At 41.0% G+C, this 16,861-nt stretch overlaps 1 protein-coding gene across 2 annotated transcripts in view; it reads right to left on the reverse strand.

Annotated features, from left to right (window-relative positions):
- Nucleotides 1-6,151: 6,151 nt before the first annotated feature.
- The window catches only part of CD164L2 (CD164 molecule like 2), a 62,293-nt gene continuing 51,583 nt past the window's right edge, over nucleotides 6,152-16,861 (reverse strand). For both annotated transcript variants that reach the window (XM_053707060.1, XM_053707059.1), the window contains one exon: nucleotides 6,152-6,475. In XM_053707060.1, coding sequence (XP_053563035.1) covers nucleotides 6,457-6,475 — 19 coding nt within the window. In that variant the 3' untranslated portion in view covers nucleotides 6,152-6,456. The remainder of the gene's footprint in view (nucleotides 6,476-16,861) is intronic.

A 16,861-nucleotide genomic window follows, 5' to 3' on the forward strand; every position in this document is an offset into this window, starting at 1 on the left:
TTTTGTGGCCTATCTCTGAACTTTTCCTAAGTCTGCAATGTCTTTTTTTTAGAGATTGGTCCAGAGCTGCACTCCATACTTAAGGTGAGGTCTTACCAGGGATTTATATAGTGAGATAAGTATGCTTTCCTCCCTTGCATCAATGTCTCTTTTAATACATACTAGTATCTTATTAGCCTTAGTAGCTGCTACCCTGCATTAAACACCCATCTCTAGCTTGCTATGTATAACTTTTCCCAAATACCTTTCCTCCTCTGTTTTGCTAAGGCTATTACCATTTGATCTGTTTACTACTACTCGTTGCTCCCTGTCTTTTATCCAGTTATTTATCCATGAGCTAACATTTTCAGCTATTCCCAGTCCTTAATTTTTCAGATTAATCTCTCATGTGGAACTGTATCAAGCGCATTTGCAAAATCCAAGTACAGGCGGACCTCGGAGATATTGCAGGTTTGGTTCCAGACCATAGCAATAAAGTGAATATTGCAATAAAGTGAGTCACACTATTTTTTTTGTTTCCCATTGGCTACAAAAGTTATATTTACATTATACTGCAGTATATTAAGTGTGCAATTACATTATATCTAAAAAAAAAAACAATGTACATATCTTAATTAAAAACACCTAGATTACAAGTTTTGCAATATGGTGCGGTATGGCTATAGCGCTGAAAAATTGGCCATTGCGCGTGGAATGGCAGATCTCCCGTATTACAAGTCGTGGTGGTATAGCTGTAACGCAACGATCCATTCCGCACTCAAAAAATGACGTTTGAGTGCGGGATTTCCATAGCGCCGTTATACAGGTTGTGCGGTCCGGCTAAAATCCTTGCGTTACAGCCTATACCGACACAATCCATTTCGCGATCTGAGACCAGTAGTTATGGACTTTGCAAAACAAAAATGTTTCACAGAACTCATAACTAAAATGTTACAAAGTACACTAACACCCATAAACGACCTATTAACCCCTAAACCGCCACCCTCCCGCATCGCAAATACTATATTAAACTTATTAAACCCTAATCTGCCGCCCACCCACATAGCCAAAACTATATAAAGCTATTAACCCCTAAACCGCCGGCCCCCACATCGCTACTACTATAATAAACCTATTAACCCCTAAACCGCCGGCCCCCACATCGCAACTACTAAACTAAACCTATTAACCCCTAAACCGCAAGCCCCCTACATCACAACTACTAAACTAAACCTATTAACCCCTAAACCGCCAGCCCCCAACATCGCAACACTCTAATTGAAACTATTGAACTCTAAACCTATTACCCTCTTAGTTTAAATTAAATTTACAATATAAACGAAGTTTAAACTATAAAGTAACCTAACATTACAATTAACTAAAAATAAATAAATTACAAATTAAAAAAATCTTAACACTACAAAAAAAAAATAAAAAAATTACATTGCAAAAAAATTAAATTACGAAAAATAAAAAATCTAAGATTACAAAATATAATAAATTAAATTATCCAAAATAATAAAAATTACACCTAATCTAATACCCCTAAAAAAACAAAAAACCCTCCCAAAATAAAAACATGCCCTAACCTAACAAATTACCCTAAGTTAAACAGCTCTTTTACCTAAAAATTACAAAGTCCCCCTAACAGTAAACCCCCACCCAACCAACCCCCCAAAATAAAAATATAAAAAAAAAAGTCTAAACCCTAAGCTACCCACTGCCCCTGAAAGGGCATTCAGCTCTTTTACTGCCCATCCTTAATTAAAAAAAAACAACCAAAAAATAAAAAAAGATCTAACACTAACCCCAGAAAGTCTTCATCCAGGCGGCGACATCTTCATCGCGGGGGCATCTCCTATCTTTATCCAGGCAGCAAGACGTCTTCATCCAGGCGGCGACATCTTCATTCATCATGGGGGTATCTAAAGAACGCTGCTCCATAACTTGTCCGCCTGCTCTGAGGCCACGGACAGAAATCAACCCAATCGTATCATGACTTGTCCTTTGTCTCCTTCTGTTAGTTTGCCAATATACTCCTATTCCAGATCCTCTGCTGTTATGTTTCAGCACTGGTTTTGGCTTCCTACTGGTTTCCTCCAGTAGTAGAGTGCCTATTGGTAAGTTCTTTATTTTGAATTTTATATTTGGCACACTATAAGCCTGTTTTATATATATATATATATATATATATATATATATATATATATATATATATATATATATATATTAGGTAATTCCCCTTAATTTTTTATTATTAAGTATTTATAATTATGTGTCATGTTTAGCCTGCATATATTTGTTTAACGCTTAACAGCTTTTCTTGTGCCTATATTTTTAAACGCACGCTAGATTTTTACAAATGTGTACTTTTTTTGACACGTGATAGCATACGTTTTGGCCAGATTGATGCGCACCTCCTCTCTTATGTACGCTATTTAGATAACAGGTGTCCTGTGTAACCGCATCTCTGCTTTTATAATTTTTGAACTTGTAATTTTTTTAAGAGTTCTTTTTTGAGAGGGGGTGTTTCCATTTCTTTAAAGCTTTTTTTTAATGGTGATGTTACCGTTTAGCTGCATGCTTTTTTTTTCTTGCACTTTACTGACTGTCCCTAAATTTATCTTAGAAGCTGGGTCATCTGAACACTTTCCTACCAGTGTTAAGTGGTATTGTGTTAAGTGGCATTGTGTTAAGTGGTATTGTGTTAAGTGGTATTGTAAATAAGCTGAGGTATTAATATTCTAATGCATTCTGACCGTTCTAATGCTGCTCTTGCTTCCAAGGATGTTACTTCACCGTCTGTTTGTTTCTTACAGGAGAATCCTACTGATTCCTGGAGTCAATGATTTTATACAGTCTTCTGTGTCTGAAATGTTTGTGGCAATGCCTCTTTCATGTAAGCGTAAAAGGTCAGGTAAGAATTTATCTTCTACTAGCTCTAAGCCTGCTGAAGTTAATGTTTCTAGTCATGAAGCAGCTACGTTCTCAGAGGAAGAGTTTTGGTTCTGAATCTACCTCTGATCATGGACCTGAAGTATATACTTGTTCATTTAAATTGAGCATATTTGTTCTCTTTTTAAAGAAACTGTTTACTTTAGAGTTTAAGATCCTAAAGTAGATGAGGTTAACAGCTGGTTAACTGTTTAAATCCTGTTTTTATACCTATGGTTAAATCCCTTTATGTATTTCCTATCCCTGATGCGGTCTCTGAGATTATTTCCAGAGATTGGGCTAAAACAAGACAGGTATTCCTTTTAATCCTTCAGCAGAGTTGAAAATGTATAATTTTCCAGCCTCCAATGTTACATTTTGGGAAACTATTGCCAAAGTAGATGGGGCTATTTCTACTCAGACTTTACATACCTCTAATCCTTTTAAAGTTAGATTCTTTCCATAGGAGTTTTTTTTTTTTGGGGGGGGGTTCAGCAAGCAGGTTATCTTTTTTTAGATCCGTAGTATCTATTTCAATATAGTTGCTACTTCTTCCTTTGTTTTAATAATATGTTTGGGCAGTCTTCTGATGATTCTGCTTGTGAAGATTTTTTAACCCTCATTTGTTGTTGCTCAAATTTGCTAAGGCTTTCATTTGTGATGCTATTTTAGTTGTCATTAAGTTTATGCTAAAGCAAGTTTTTGGTACTTTCTAAAGGGGTTTATGGTTAAGTCTTGGGGGCCGATTTATCAAAACTTGGCGGACATCGCTGAATGCCAACATTTAACATTGCACAAGCAGTTCTAGTGAACTGCTTGTGCAATGCTGCCCCCTGCAGAGCAGGGGGTGTCAATCAACCCGATTGCATAGGATTGGGGGGATTGATGTCCGCAGACTCAGAGGTAGCGGACCAGTTAAGTTAAGAAGCAGCGGTCTTAAGACTGCTGCTTCATAACTGATGTTTCTAGCAAGCTTGAAGGCTCGCGTGGAAACAGGGGCATCAGGGGCCCTTGATAAATCGGCCCGTATGTCTGCTGATATAGTTTCTAAATCCAGGCTTTTATCTCTTTCATTTCAGGGAAACATGTAATTTTGTTCTGGTTTGGCTTCTTTTATCTCTAATGTGATGGAAGTTAAACAAGCTTATCCAAATAATTTTTGTTCCTTTCGTCAGAACAGGGCACAGAAATCTGAATCCTTTATTTAGAAGCAAGTTCCTCTGGTTCTGTCTGGAAGCCAAGTTCTATGTGAAACAAATCTTATCAGTCCAACAAATCTACTGCTTTATCTCAATTTGCACAAAGCTGCAACCCTTGATCCAGAGACTCTAGTAGGGGGCAGGTTGGCTTCTTTTAGGAAGCTTGGTTTCATTCTGTTTTTTCTGTCCAATATTCTGTGAAGTCTTGTGAACGCTCATGCCTTTTTTAGTCAGTTTTGAATCTAGAATTTATGGGTGTGATTGTTCCTGATCCTTTATTGGTACAGGGAAAGAGGTTTTATTCTAACCCTCTTCTTTGTTCCTTTAAAGGGCCAGTAAACATAGAAAATAATGTTATATAATTCTGCACATAGTGCAGAATTATATAACATTATATTAGTGCTAGCTTTATAAAACTTAATATTGCCTGTGAACTTTTATTAAAAAATAATGTTTTCCAGACCCGCTCTCTGTGCTCTTCTGAGCAGGTCTGTTTTTTACACTGAGCGCATCTGGCCAGTCAGTAGAGCACAGAGAGCGGGTCTGGAAAACACTATTTTTGAATAAAAGTTTACAGGCAATATTAGGTTTTATAAAGCTAGAACTAATATAATGTTATATAATTCTGCACTATGTGCAGAATTATATAACATTATTTTCTATGTTTACTGGCCATTTAAGGGAGGAAACTTTCAGATCAAAATTTATGGGAGTGATTGTTCCTGTTCCTTTGTTGGTACAGGGAAGGGTTTTTTTTTCCAACCTCTTCTTTATTCCTATAAGGGAAGGAACTTTTAGATCAGTTCTGGCTCTATAGGCTGTGAACTTATTTTGCAGAATTCCTTCTTCCTAAATAGAGACTATTTAGACTTGTCTGCCTTTTTGTTTTGCAAGGTCAGTTTATGTCCACAATAGATTTATGCGTGCTTATCGTTATGTTCCTATTCTTAAAGACTATCTTCAGTTTTCTAGGTGGTCTGGACTAGCATTTTCAGTTTGTTGCTCTACCATTTGGTCAGGGTACAACTCCCAGAATATTTTACAAGATCCTGGGTACCCTTTTGTTTGCAATCAGGGTATTGCAGTTTTTCCTTTTCTGGAAGATACTTTGGTTCTAGCTTTATCTTTTCATTTAGCAGATTCTCACACCAGCAGATTTTTGTTGTTTCTTCAACAACATGGTTAGAAAATATTTTTTTCGAAAGGGTTTGCTGGTTCCTCAGACTAAGGTTGCTGTTTCTGGGGTTCAGATAGATTCCGTTTCCATGAGTATTTCCCATAGTTGCCAAAATTTGAAAACAAAATTCCAGGGACACTTTGTAGCAGAGCCACACCCATGTATGGTTTGCATAGTTCCGCCCACTCCCATCCACCCCAAAAAAATAAAATAAAATACTAGCTTAAACGGATAGGGAAGTTGAAATTAAACTTTGATTCAATTAGAGCATGCCATTTCTAAATTCCCCATTATTATCAAATTGAACTTTGTTCCCTTGGGTACGCTGTTGATTGGTGGCTACACACATTGGTCTATTTTCATTGGCTCACTAGTAGTGCATTGCTGGAACTGGACTGTAATTATCTGTTTAATTCCTTTGCAGCAATAGTATTTATGGTTATGGCCAAGCAATAGTATAATAATACAATTGATCTAACATTATTGCCCTATTATAGTCCTTTAAAGCAGGTTAAATCATTAAGCTTCTCATCACCTCTCAGTCTCTCACATAGGGCATTAAGAGAATACCTTTACAGCAAGTACCAAAATATGCAAGCAAGGATTAAATTATTAACCCTTCAGCTTCTGTATAGCAGGACACCACAATGCACCCTAGTTTATATAGATGTTACACAGTCTGAAATGTGATATTGCATAAATAATAATTAGATACAGAGATAGAAGTTATATGGAGATGTAATATGAATAGATAGAAAGAGCTATAGTGAGATGTTTTAAGGGAAGATAGGAGTTATTGTGAACTATTACATGGAGAGCTAGCAGAAACTATAGTGAAAGGTTATATAGAGAGTACCAAGGGTTATAGGGATAGTTAAAACCATTTATTGGAATGTTATTTGGAGAGAGAGAAGGTTATACAGAGAATGACTTCAAGTGAGAGATAAATATTATATGGATCTGTTACATGAAGATATATGCATTAAAAAAGCTGATTATTTTAGGAGATGAATAGGCAAAGGAATTTATATTTTTTTTCCAGCAGGTCAACACGAAATGTCATCAGGTTCAAAATGTTCATTTTAGTTAAACATCTCTCTTTAAAGCCTTGGAAATACATGGACGGGAAGTCACAGAGATTCATTATATTCAGCATCTGTTGAAATTTTATTGTGACGCATCCTCCCTTTAAAGAAAGAAGAAAAAGAAAAAGTATTATGGGATGCATAAATATATTGTATAGCAGTATAGTGATATTACATTGATGTGAATACATAACTTTAGTGATATCATGGGAATTCACTGATATGTTAGGGGCATAATTACGTAGAAGTATTGATATTTTGGTGTGCAATTAAATAAAAGTACTATATATTATTCTATATTATTATACTGCAATATTTTTAGGAAGGAGTTATAACAATGTACTGATATTATATGGTAAATTTTGAGGTGCAATTACATTTCTGTAGCAATATTACAATGGTAGAAATACGAACAGAGCGATAGTCCATGTACAGTCGCCAGATTCCAGTATTGAACTGGACAGCCATTTTAACCTGGTATCCAATAAAGGGCTAGATTACAAGTGGAGCACTAATTTATCTCAAATTCGCCCGTTTGCAGGTGCGCAATAAATAACCAGCTATTACCCCCTTCGCTGCACTAGTTCTCATGCCGTATCTCACAGCATCTCATTGGAGCCCATGGAAGTGCACTCTATTGCGTGGCTGGTTTTACGAGTGGATCGCAAATATCGCAAAAACGCAATTTTGCACTCCACTCGTAATCTGGCCTAAAGCCTCTGTAAAATAAAAAAAAGGCATTTAAATGTGCAGATTTTTTTTAATTTATAGAGTGTCAGCTACGTTTTAAACACAATTTTTGGCTCTTTGTTTTAACAAAATGGCTCACAAAGCAAGTAACACTGTGCATTTACAACATTATAATGTATGCACTACAATGGCCTCATTTGTAAAGGATTGTAACTTCAATGTTGCATGGAATGAGCAGCTAGGATGAATAGAGCAGAGAAGAATAGGAGATAAGTACTCAGCATACTACCAAATACCTCCCAACATCCCGGGAAGTTGAGGAGGACCTTCATCATTTTGTGGGTAGGGCTGTGTCAGAAGGGAAGGGTCACAAGTGAATAGTGGGTGGCGTTATGGGCATTTGTAAGTGATCATTGGGCGTGTCGGTGCCGGATGTGGGTGTGTCTAGGCAGTTTGTGGGCGGGTCTAAGAGAAATTCTGCAAATTAGGACATGTGGCTCAGACAGCTCAGAATCAGGGACTGGCCCTTTTATAAAGGGGCAGTTGGGAAGTCTGCTACTGAGTAATATGTCCATTTAACATATGAATTGAACATGCAATTTTAAGAGAATTCAGTTTACTTCTGTTATTAAATTGAAATGTTTCTGTTTATTCTTTTGTTAAGAGCAGTGATGCACTAGAGGAGCTATCTAGTGATTTGTTGATACACACATATGCTTCTTGTCATTGGTTCACCATATGTATCCAGCTAGCTCCAAGTATTGCATTGCTGATTTGGAGCTGTCTTTAATAACGTGTGGACTTAAACATATAGGGCGAGATTACATATGCGGCACAGGCTTCAGCGCAACTGCTAAAACCCGCGCCGCCCGTAATTTCACCTCCCACATCGGGCAATCACATAAACCCCGCCGGCAGTTCATAAAGTGCCGTAAATTGAATAAACTAGCAATGTCCAGAAATGTGCGCAAATACACATTTCCTTGAGTCACCAGTGACTTACGGCACTTTAGAAACTGATGGCACCTAAGAAAATAAAAAAATATGTAAAATCTCCCATAAAAGGCTAAATCGCCTCCCAAAAATAAACCCGACACGTAAAACCCCTGTACCCCCCCCCCACATTGCAACTAATAATACATTTATTAACCCCTAAACCAACACCCCCCACAACGCAATATGCATAATTAAACTATTAACTATTAACCCCTAATCATTCACCCACATCGCAATCTATCTAATAAATGTATTAACCCCATATCGCAATATGTCTAATTAAACTATTAACCCCTAATCCGCCATTCACCCACATCGCAAACTATCTAATAAATGTATTAACCCCTAAATCCGTCAACCCCAACATCGCAAACTACCTAATAAATGTTTTAACCCCTAATCCGCCATTCATCCACATCGCAATCTACCTAAAAAAAAGTATTAACCCCTAAATCCGCCAACCCCAACATCGCAAACTACCTAATAAATGTATTAACCCCTAAACCGCCAAACTCCCACATCGCAAAGTAACTAACTTATTAACCCCTAAAATGCCAAACCCCCACATCGCAATAAACTTAATTAATCTATTAACTCCTAAACAACTAACCCCCCACAACGCAAATAACAAATTAAATTACTAAACCCCCTAACCTAACATCCCCTAAATTAACCGCAAATTACATAAACTAAATTACTATTAAAATAAAAATCCTAACAGTACTTAAAAAACTAAATTTAATTTAATCTAAAATTACAAAAAATAAAAAAGTCTAACATTACAGAAAATAATAAACCAAATTATCAAAAATTAAAAAATTAAACCTAATCCCTATGAAAATAAAAAAGCCCCCCAAAATAAAAACACCCCCTAATCTAAACTAAACTACCAATAGCCCTTAAATATTGCCCTAAATTAAACAGCTCTTTTACATTAAAAAAAAACTAAGTTCCCGCTAACAGTAAACCCCCACCCATCAAACCCCCCAAAATACGTAACACTAAAATTTTTTAAACTACCCATTGCCCCTAAAGGGGCATATGTATGGGCATTACCCTTAAAAGGGCATTCAGCTCTTTTACAATTGCCTATTAAATCCATAATCTAAAAAATAAAAAAAAAATAAAAAAAAAGAGGTCACCACGATGGAAGAAGATGTCGCTGCTTGGAAGAAGACTTCACCGCCGAACTTCAGGAGCCGTGAGTACCTATCTGGGGGTTAGATTTAGGCTTTTTTTTGGGGGGGGGGGGGTTATTTTTTAGATTAGGGATTTAATGGGCAATTGTAAAAGATGTAATGTAAGACTTTTTTATTTTTGTAATTTTATATTAATTTAAACTTAGTTTTTTTATTTTAAAAGTAATGTTAGGTTTTTTATTTTAATTGTAATTTAGTATTTTTTAATTTTAGGTATTTAGTTATTTGCATTGTGGGGGTTTGGCGGTTTAGGGGTTGATATACTTTATTAGGTAGTTTTGAGATGTGGGTGAATGGCGGATATGGGGTTAATAGTTTAATTAGGAATATTGTGATGTGGGGGTTCGGCGTATTAGGGGTTAATATACTTTATTAGGTAGTTTGCGGTGTGGGTGAATGGCGGATTAAGGGTTAATAGTTTAATTAGACATATTGCGATGTGGGGGTTTAGCGGATTAGGGGTTAATATACTTTATTAGGTAGTTTGTGATGTGGGTGAATGGCGGATATGGGGTTAATAGTTTAATTAGGAATATTGTGATGTGGGGGTTCGGCGTATTAGGGGTTAATATACTTTATTAGGTAGTTTGCGGTGTGGGTGAATGGCGGATTAAGGGTTAATAGTTTAATTAGACATATTGCGATGTGGGGGTTTAGCGGATTAGGGGTTAATATACTTTATTAGGTAGTTTGTGATGTGGGTGAATGGCGGATATGGGGTTAATAGTTTAATTAGGAATATTGTGATGTGGGGGTTCGGCGTATTAGGGGTTAATATACTTTATTAGGTAGTTTGCGGTGTGGGTGAATGGCGGATTAAGGGTTAATAGTTTAATTAGACATATTGTGATGTGGGGGTTTAGCGGATTAGGGGTTAATATACTTTATTAGGTAGTTTGTGATGTGGGTGAATGGCGGATTAGGGGTTAATAGTTTAATTAGACATAGTGCGATGTGGGGGTTTGGCGGATTAGGGGTTAATATACTTTATTAGGTAGTTTGCGATGTGGGAGAATTGCGGAATAGGGGTTAATAGTTTAATTAGGCATATGCAATGTGGGGGTTTGGCGGATTAGGGGTAATATACTTTATTAGGTAGTTTGCGATGTGGGAGAATTGCGGAATAGGGGTTAATAGTTTAATTAGGCATATTGCAATGTGGGGGTTTGGCGGATTAGGGGTAATATACTTTATTAGGTAGTTTGCGATGTGGGAGAATTGCGGAATAGGGGTTAATAGTTTAATTAGGCATATTGCGATGAGGGGGTTCGGCGGATAAGGGTTAATATACTTTATTAGTTATTGCGGTGGGGGATTGCAGTTGTCAGGTAGATATTGCGCATGCGTTAGGTGTTAGTTAATATTTTCCGGGAGTTACGGTGCTCACATTTTCAGCGTAAGGCTTGCTATGCCTGCCTATGTGTGGCAAGGTGACAATGGAGTAAAATGTCTCAATTTTCGCTGCATAAGTCCTTGAGCTGAATATGTGATACCCATTTGCGAGGCAGTTCTATGTTAGCTTATAGGAGTAAAATATATACGCGCCGCATTTATATGCGGCACCGTATATGTGATACTAAACACCGTATATGTGGACTAAACACCGGCGCGGCGGTGGCTTTTGCGGGTGACGCCGCATATGTAATCTCGCCCATAGTTTATAGATAGCAAGCAATAGTACAATAAACTGCACTAACACATTAGAGAATTTACTGTTTGTTTTCTTTTTAACTTTGAAAAAAAGCTGTGTTTCATGCAGGAAAAAAAGTTTTCAGTTGGTGAATGTAGCTGAATTAGAAAAGTACAAAAAGCTCTTTTAAAATGTGGCATGAAAAGTGTTTTCTGATTAACTGGAATATCTTTGTCACTTTGTCTCTATTCAGTGCAGTGTATGGGTTGGTAATGTGGCATAAATGCAGTAGCTCGTGATAACTGGGTTATTTGTTAAATGAATTTGGATGGTGGTTGAAATGGATAAACCAGACAAATAGCCATGCCAAGCACTTTGCACAGAAACTGTGATGGATTAAAGTTAGGGACATAAAACCCATTTTTTTTTCTTTCATGATTCAGATGGAGCATGCAATTTTACACAACTTTCTAATTTACCTCTATTATCAAATTTTCTTTGTCCTCTTGGTATCTTTTGTTGAAAAGCAGGGACATATGCTTAAGAGCCAGCTCATTTCTGGACCACTATATGGCAGTATTTTTGCAAGAATGTTATTCATTTGGAAGAGCACTAGATAGTAGCACTATTTCCTGTCATTCAGTGCTCCAGATGCCTACCTAGGTATCTCTTCAACTCAGAATATCATGGGAACAAAGCAAAATTGATAATAGAGGTAAACTGGGGACTTTTTTTAAAACTCTATGCTCTGTCTGAAACACAAAAGAGAATTTTTGAGTTTCATATCCCTTTAAAAATAACTACAGGCTGTAGCTCAGATGTTGTAGGAACAAGGTGTATTTCATATTTTATATCGGCTAGATTACGAGTTGTGCGTTAAGGTAAAAAAGTAGCTCTAACAGGTCCTAACGCTGCTTTTTCACTACCGCTGCTATTATGAGTCTTGCAGGTTTAGGGGCACCGCACACTTGTTTGGCCTTACCGCAAACCGACTTACGTAAAGTTCATAAACCCTTTTTTCTATGGGACTTCCATAGCACCGGTATTTACGAGTCTGTCCTGGGAGGCCAAAAAGTGAGCGGTACACCCTCTACCGACAAGATCCGTAACGCATTCTAAAGTCAGTAGTTATGAGTTTTACACTACAACGCCATAGCATACAACTCATAACTAAAGTGCTAAAAAGTACACTAACACCCATAAACTACCTATTAATCCCTAAACCAAGGCCCTCCCGCATCGCAAACACTATAATACATTTTTTAACCCCTAATCTGCCACTCCGGACATCGCCGCCACTATAATAAACATATTAACCCCTAAACCGCCACACTCCCTCCTCGCAAACACTAGTTAAATATTATTAACCCCTAATCTGTCGCCCCTAACATCACCGCCACCTACATTATACTTATTAACCCCTAATCTTCCGCTACAGACATCGCCGCAACCTACATTATATTTATTAACCCCTAATCTGCTGCCCCCAACATTGCCGCCACCTACCTACATTTATTAACCCCTAATTTGCCGTCCCCAACGTCGCTGCCACTATTCTAAATGCATTAACCCTTTAAACTTAAGTCTAACCCTAACACCCCCTAACTTAAATATAATTCAAATAAATCTAAGTAAATATTACTATCATTAACTAAATTATTCCTACTTACCTATAAAATAAACCCTAAGCCCCCCCTCCTTCCCTTTCCCAGTCCCTCTTCACCTTCTATTTATATAAGTACTTGTGTTTTCTCGAGAGCTTGTAGGCCCTCTTATAACTTTATATTATCCTCAAGCTCCATCACTCTATACCTATTAACCCAAGTGTTACGGTTACCCTTAGTCTCGCTGAGAGATGGACCGCTTAGTAGCCTGGATCCCTATTGCTAAAGAGGGGAGAAGCTGCTTTCCATAGTATTCTATATGAGTCTCGCAAATATAGAATAATCTCCCTTAGCTGCAGTACAGCTAGGATACCCTTCTGCCCACAAAAACGAGTCAACGCTGCGATTGAGGGTCAAAACAAGAACTCAGGACTGGGATGCCCAGCCTGCTTTTTATTAAGGTTACATGCACACAGGGCACTCCCAGGGGGAGAGGGGGGGAAGCACAAAATCCCCCATCACACATTTAGATAGAGAGCACTGTCCTTTGACAGGCCACAATAGGATTACAGTACTTAAGATAACAAGTTTACAAGTTCATCTTATCAATTAGCAGTCTGGCTCCAGAGGTGATTAGACAATAGTTTCTAAAAGCTGAAAAAAAAAGAGTTAACTCTTTATGAAATGAAACTTGTTACGGTTTTCTTGGAGCCCTTCTTAGGCGCTGGCTTGCTGGTTCAGGCATTGCTGCTGGGAAATAAGCTCTTCACAACAAAATAACTAATGCTTCTGTAACATTGCTCCCTTTCTGTGGAACACTCTGGCAGACACGGTCTGACCCCTTTTCGGGGCAGACTAAGGCTGTCCAGACCGCTGGTTATGCGGGGCTGAGGTCGGTTTGTCTGGACAACCCGTCGGCGTTGCCATTCTGTTTCCCAGGTCTGTAAGTAATGGTGAAATTGAAGGTTTGCAACGATAAGCTCCAACATAATAGCCTGCCGTTATCTCCAGAGACCCGGTTCAGCCACACCAACGGGTTATGGTCGGTGACCAGAGTGAACTCCTGACCATATAAATAGGGAGTCAATTTCTTTAATGCCCACACCAAAGCCAAACACTCCTTTTCGACCGCTGCATAGCTGACTTCGCGGGGCAGGAGCTTCCGGCTGATGTAGGCAACTGGATGCTCCCCTCCATCTTCGCCTACTTGGCTGAGGACGGCTCCCAGCCCGAACATGGAAGCATCTGTATGGACGATAAAACGTTTGTTAAGGGCTGGGGCCGCCAAGACAGGAGCGTTAATTAGAGCATTTTTGAGAGCCTGGAAAGCCGTTTCACAGTGGGGAGACCACAGGACCTGTCGAGGTAAGTTCTTCTTGGTCAAGTCAGTCAGGGGTTTGGCAAGTGTGCTGTAGTCTGGTACGAACCGTCTATAGTACCCTGCCGTGCCCAGGAAGGCTAGGACCTGAGTCTTAGTGATGGGGGTGGGCCAATTGGCGACAGCTTCTATTTTGGCCGGCTCTGGTCGCTGCTTTCCACACCCCACCCGGTGACCCAGGTACTGTACCTCGGCCATCCCAAAGTGGCATTTTTCTGGCTTCAGAGTCAGGCCAGCAGCCCGGATCTGATCCAGAACCATTCCCACATGAGCTAAGTGGTCCTCCCAGGACTCACTGTGGATCGCTATGTCGTCCAGGTAGGCGCAAGCAAAACTCTGGAAGCCATCCAGGAGCCTATCCACCAAGCGCTGGAATGTAGCTGGGGCATTCTTCATCCCAAACGGCATTACCCTAAACTGATATAAGCCGAATGGGGTGACGAATGCCGACTTGGGGATAGCCTCCGGGGCCAGGGGAATCTGCCAGTAACCTTTGCAGAGGTCAATAGTGGTCAGGTAATTTCCCCTGGCTATACGATCGAGTAGCTCGTCTACCCTGGGCATAGGGTAAGCGTCCGTCACGGTATTTTCATTGAGCCTCCGATAGTCTACGCAGAACCGGGTGGTCCCATCTTTCTTGGGCACCAAGACAACTGGGGAGGCCCAGGGACTATCGGAGGGCTCAATTACCCTGAGCTGGAGCATCTCATCGATCTCCTTCTTCATTCCTGTCCTAACTGCTTCGGGGATTCGGTACGGAGCCTGGCGCAAGGGAGCTTGTCCCGGAGTATCTACCTGGTGGGTGGTTAAAGTAGTGTACCCTGGCTTCGGGGAGAAGGTGAGGTGTTTGGACTGGAGGAGTTGGTTGAGCTGCTCCCTTTCAGTGGGGCTAAGTCGGTCCCCTATCTGAACCTGCGCCACTATACCTGTGGGGAGGCTCTTTTCTAATAGGTCTGGAATAGGTAAACTGTCGGGGTCTTCCTGAGGGGAACAACATACGGCCGTCACGTTCTCTGGTCGCTCAAAATATTCCTTGAGCATGTTTACATGGAATGTCTTTCTAAGATTGTTGTCGTGGCAGCTAGCTATCACATAAGTGGTGTCTCCCCTTTTCTCTACGATCTGGTAGGGACCCTGCCAGGACGCCTGCAATTTGTCTGTCTTCACCGGCTTAAGTACTAACACCTTTTGTCCTATGGTGAAGATTCTCTTTCGGGCCCCCCGATCGTACCATACTTTCTGTCTTCTCTGGGCCAACTGGAGATTAGCCCGCACGGATTTGGCTAATTGCTCCATTCGGTCCCTGAGTTCCAGCACGTATGGCACAATTGGGACACCGTCAGCCTCCATCTCTCCCTCCCAGTGCTCCCGGATCAGGTTTAGGGGTCCCCGTACCTTTCTTCCGTAGAGCAACTCGAAGGGAGAGAACCCTGTCGTTTCCTGGGGCACCTCCCGATAAGCAAATAGGAGGTGCGGCAGGAAGCGTTCCCAGTCTCGGTATTCCTGAGTGAACGTCTTGAGCATTTGCTTGAGGGTCCCATTGAACCTCTCACACAGCCCGTTCATCTGGGGGTGGTATGGGGAGCTTAGGAGGGACTTAATTTTGCAAACCTGCCAGAGTTGTTGGGTCAATTCAGCCGTAAATTGGGTGCCTCGGTCGGATAGGATTTCTTTTGGAAATCCTACCCGGGAGAACACCTGTACTAGTGCATTCGCTACCGTATCAGCTTGTATGTTGGATAGGGCGACAGCCTCTGGGTACCTGGTAGCGTAGTCCACTACGGTAAGAATGTATCGCTTACCGGAGGGACTAGGGGTAGCCAGTGGTCCCACTAGGTCAATAGCAACCCGGCTGAAGGGTTCCTCTACAATGGGCATATTTACTAGCTGGGCTTTAGGGTGATCGCCTCGCCTTCCTACTCGTTGACACACATCGCAGGTGTTACAGTAAGTTCTAACGTCAGCGTGCACCCCTGGCCAAAAGAACGTGTGAGTAATGCGGTGTAGGGTACGGGTAACGGCTAGGTGGCCTGCTAAGGGGATGTCGTGGCCTATTTTGAGGATTTCTTGACGGTATTTGTGGGGCACTACCAGCTGTCGCCTACGCTGTCCCCTTTTCTCTGTCCAGCGGTATAGTTTCCCTTTTTCCCATAAGAATGTTTCGTTATCTGCCCCGCCCCCTCCGGTCTCTGCTCGTTCCCGGTACTTTTGTAAGGTCGGGTCAGTCTTAGACTCTGCCTCGAAAGCATCTGGGGTGTCCCAGGGTATGGGGCCTAACCTGTCAGGCAAGGTCGGGGTAGGTCTTACCTGTGTCTCCCGCACTGGTGAAAGCTCTCGCTCCGTCCGGGCTTGGGCCCGTGTAGTCACTGGGTCTGCCTCGTTGTTGCATACTGGAGCATAGGCAGAAGTCATGGGGCCCAAATCGTTGCCCAGTAGTACTTCGGCAGGTAAATTATCCATTAGGCCCACGTTCACAGCCCCCTTTCCCGCTCCCCAATCAAGATGCACTTTAGCTGTTGGAATTTTGTACACATCCCCCCCCGCCACTCTAACGGCCACAGTCTGTCCAGATCGCTTGTGCTCTGGCACCAAATGACTCTGTACCAGCGTGATAGTAGCCCCTGTGTCTCGCAATCCCTCGGTAGATCGCCCCTCGAGCCATACCCTCTGCCGATGGTGCTGGCGGTTATCTGAGGCAGCATATACAGGGTCTGCCTCGTGAAGCGGCCCCACATATCCCTCCATAGGGGCCTCTTGGTTAACACAGAGGGCCCGGGCCGGACGATAGGACCCAGAGGGGTAATTGTAATTCCTGGGTGTCTGGTGCGTATTAAGGGGGCAGCTAGCCATGAAATGCCCTGGTTGCTTGCATCGGTGGCAAGTCGGTCTGGGACGCTCAGAGCTGTTATTGGGTGGTCCTGAGTGTCGGACGGGCCCTGTGGGCACCGGGGCTCGGAATTCAGCACGAGGGGGTGCACGGTAAACCTCTC

The sequence above is a fragment of the Bombina bombina genome, chromosome 3 (genome assembly GCF_027579735.1).
Source record: "Bombina bombina isolate aBomBom1 chromosome 3, aBomBom1.pri, whole genome shotgun sequence".
Lineage (NCBI taxonomy): Eukaryota > Metazoa > Chordata > Amphibia > Anura > Bombinatoridae > Bombina > Bombina bombina.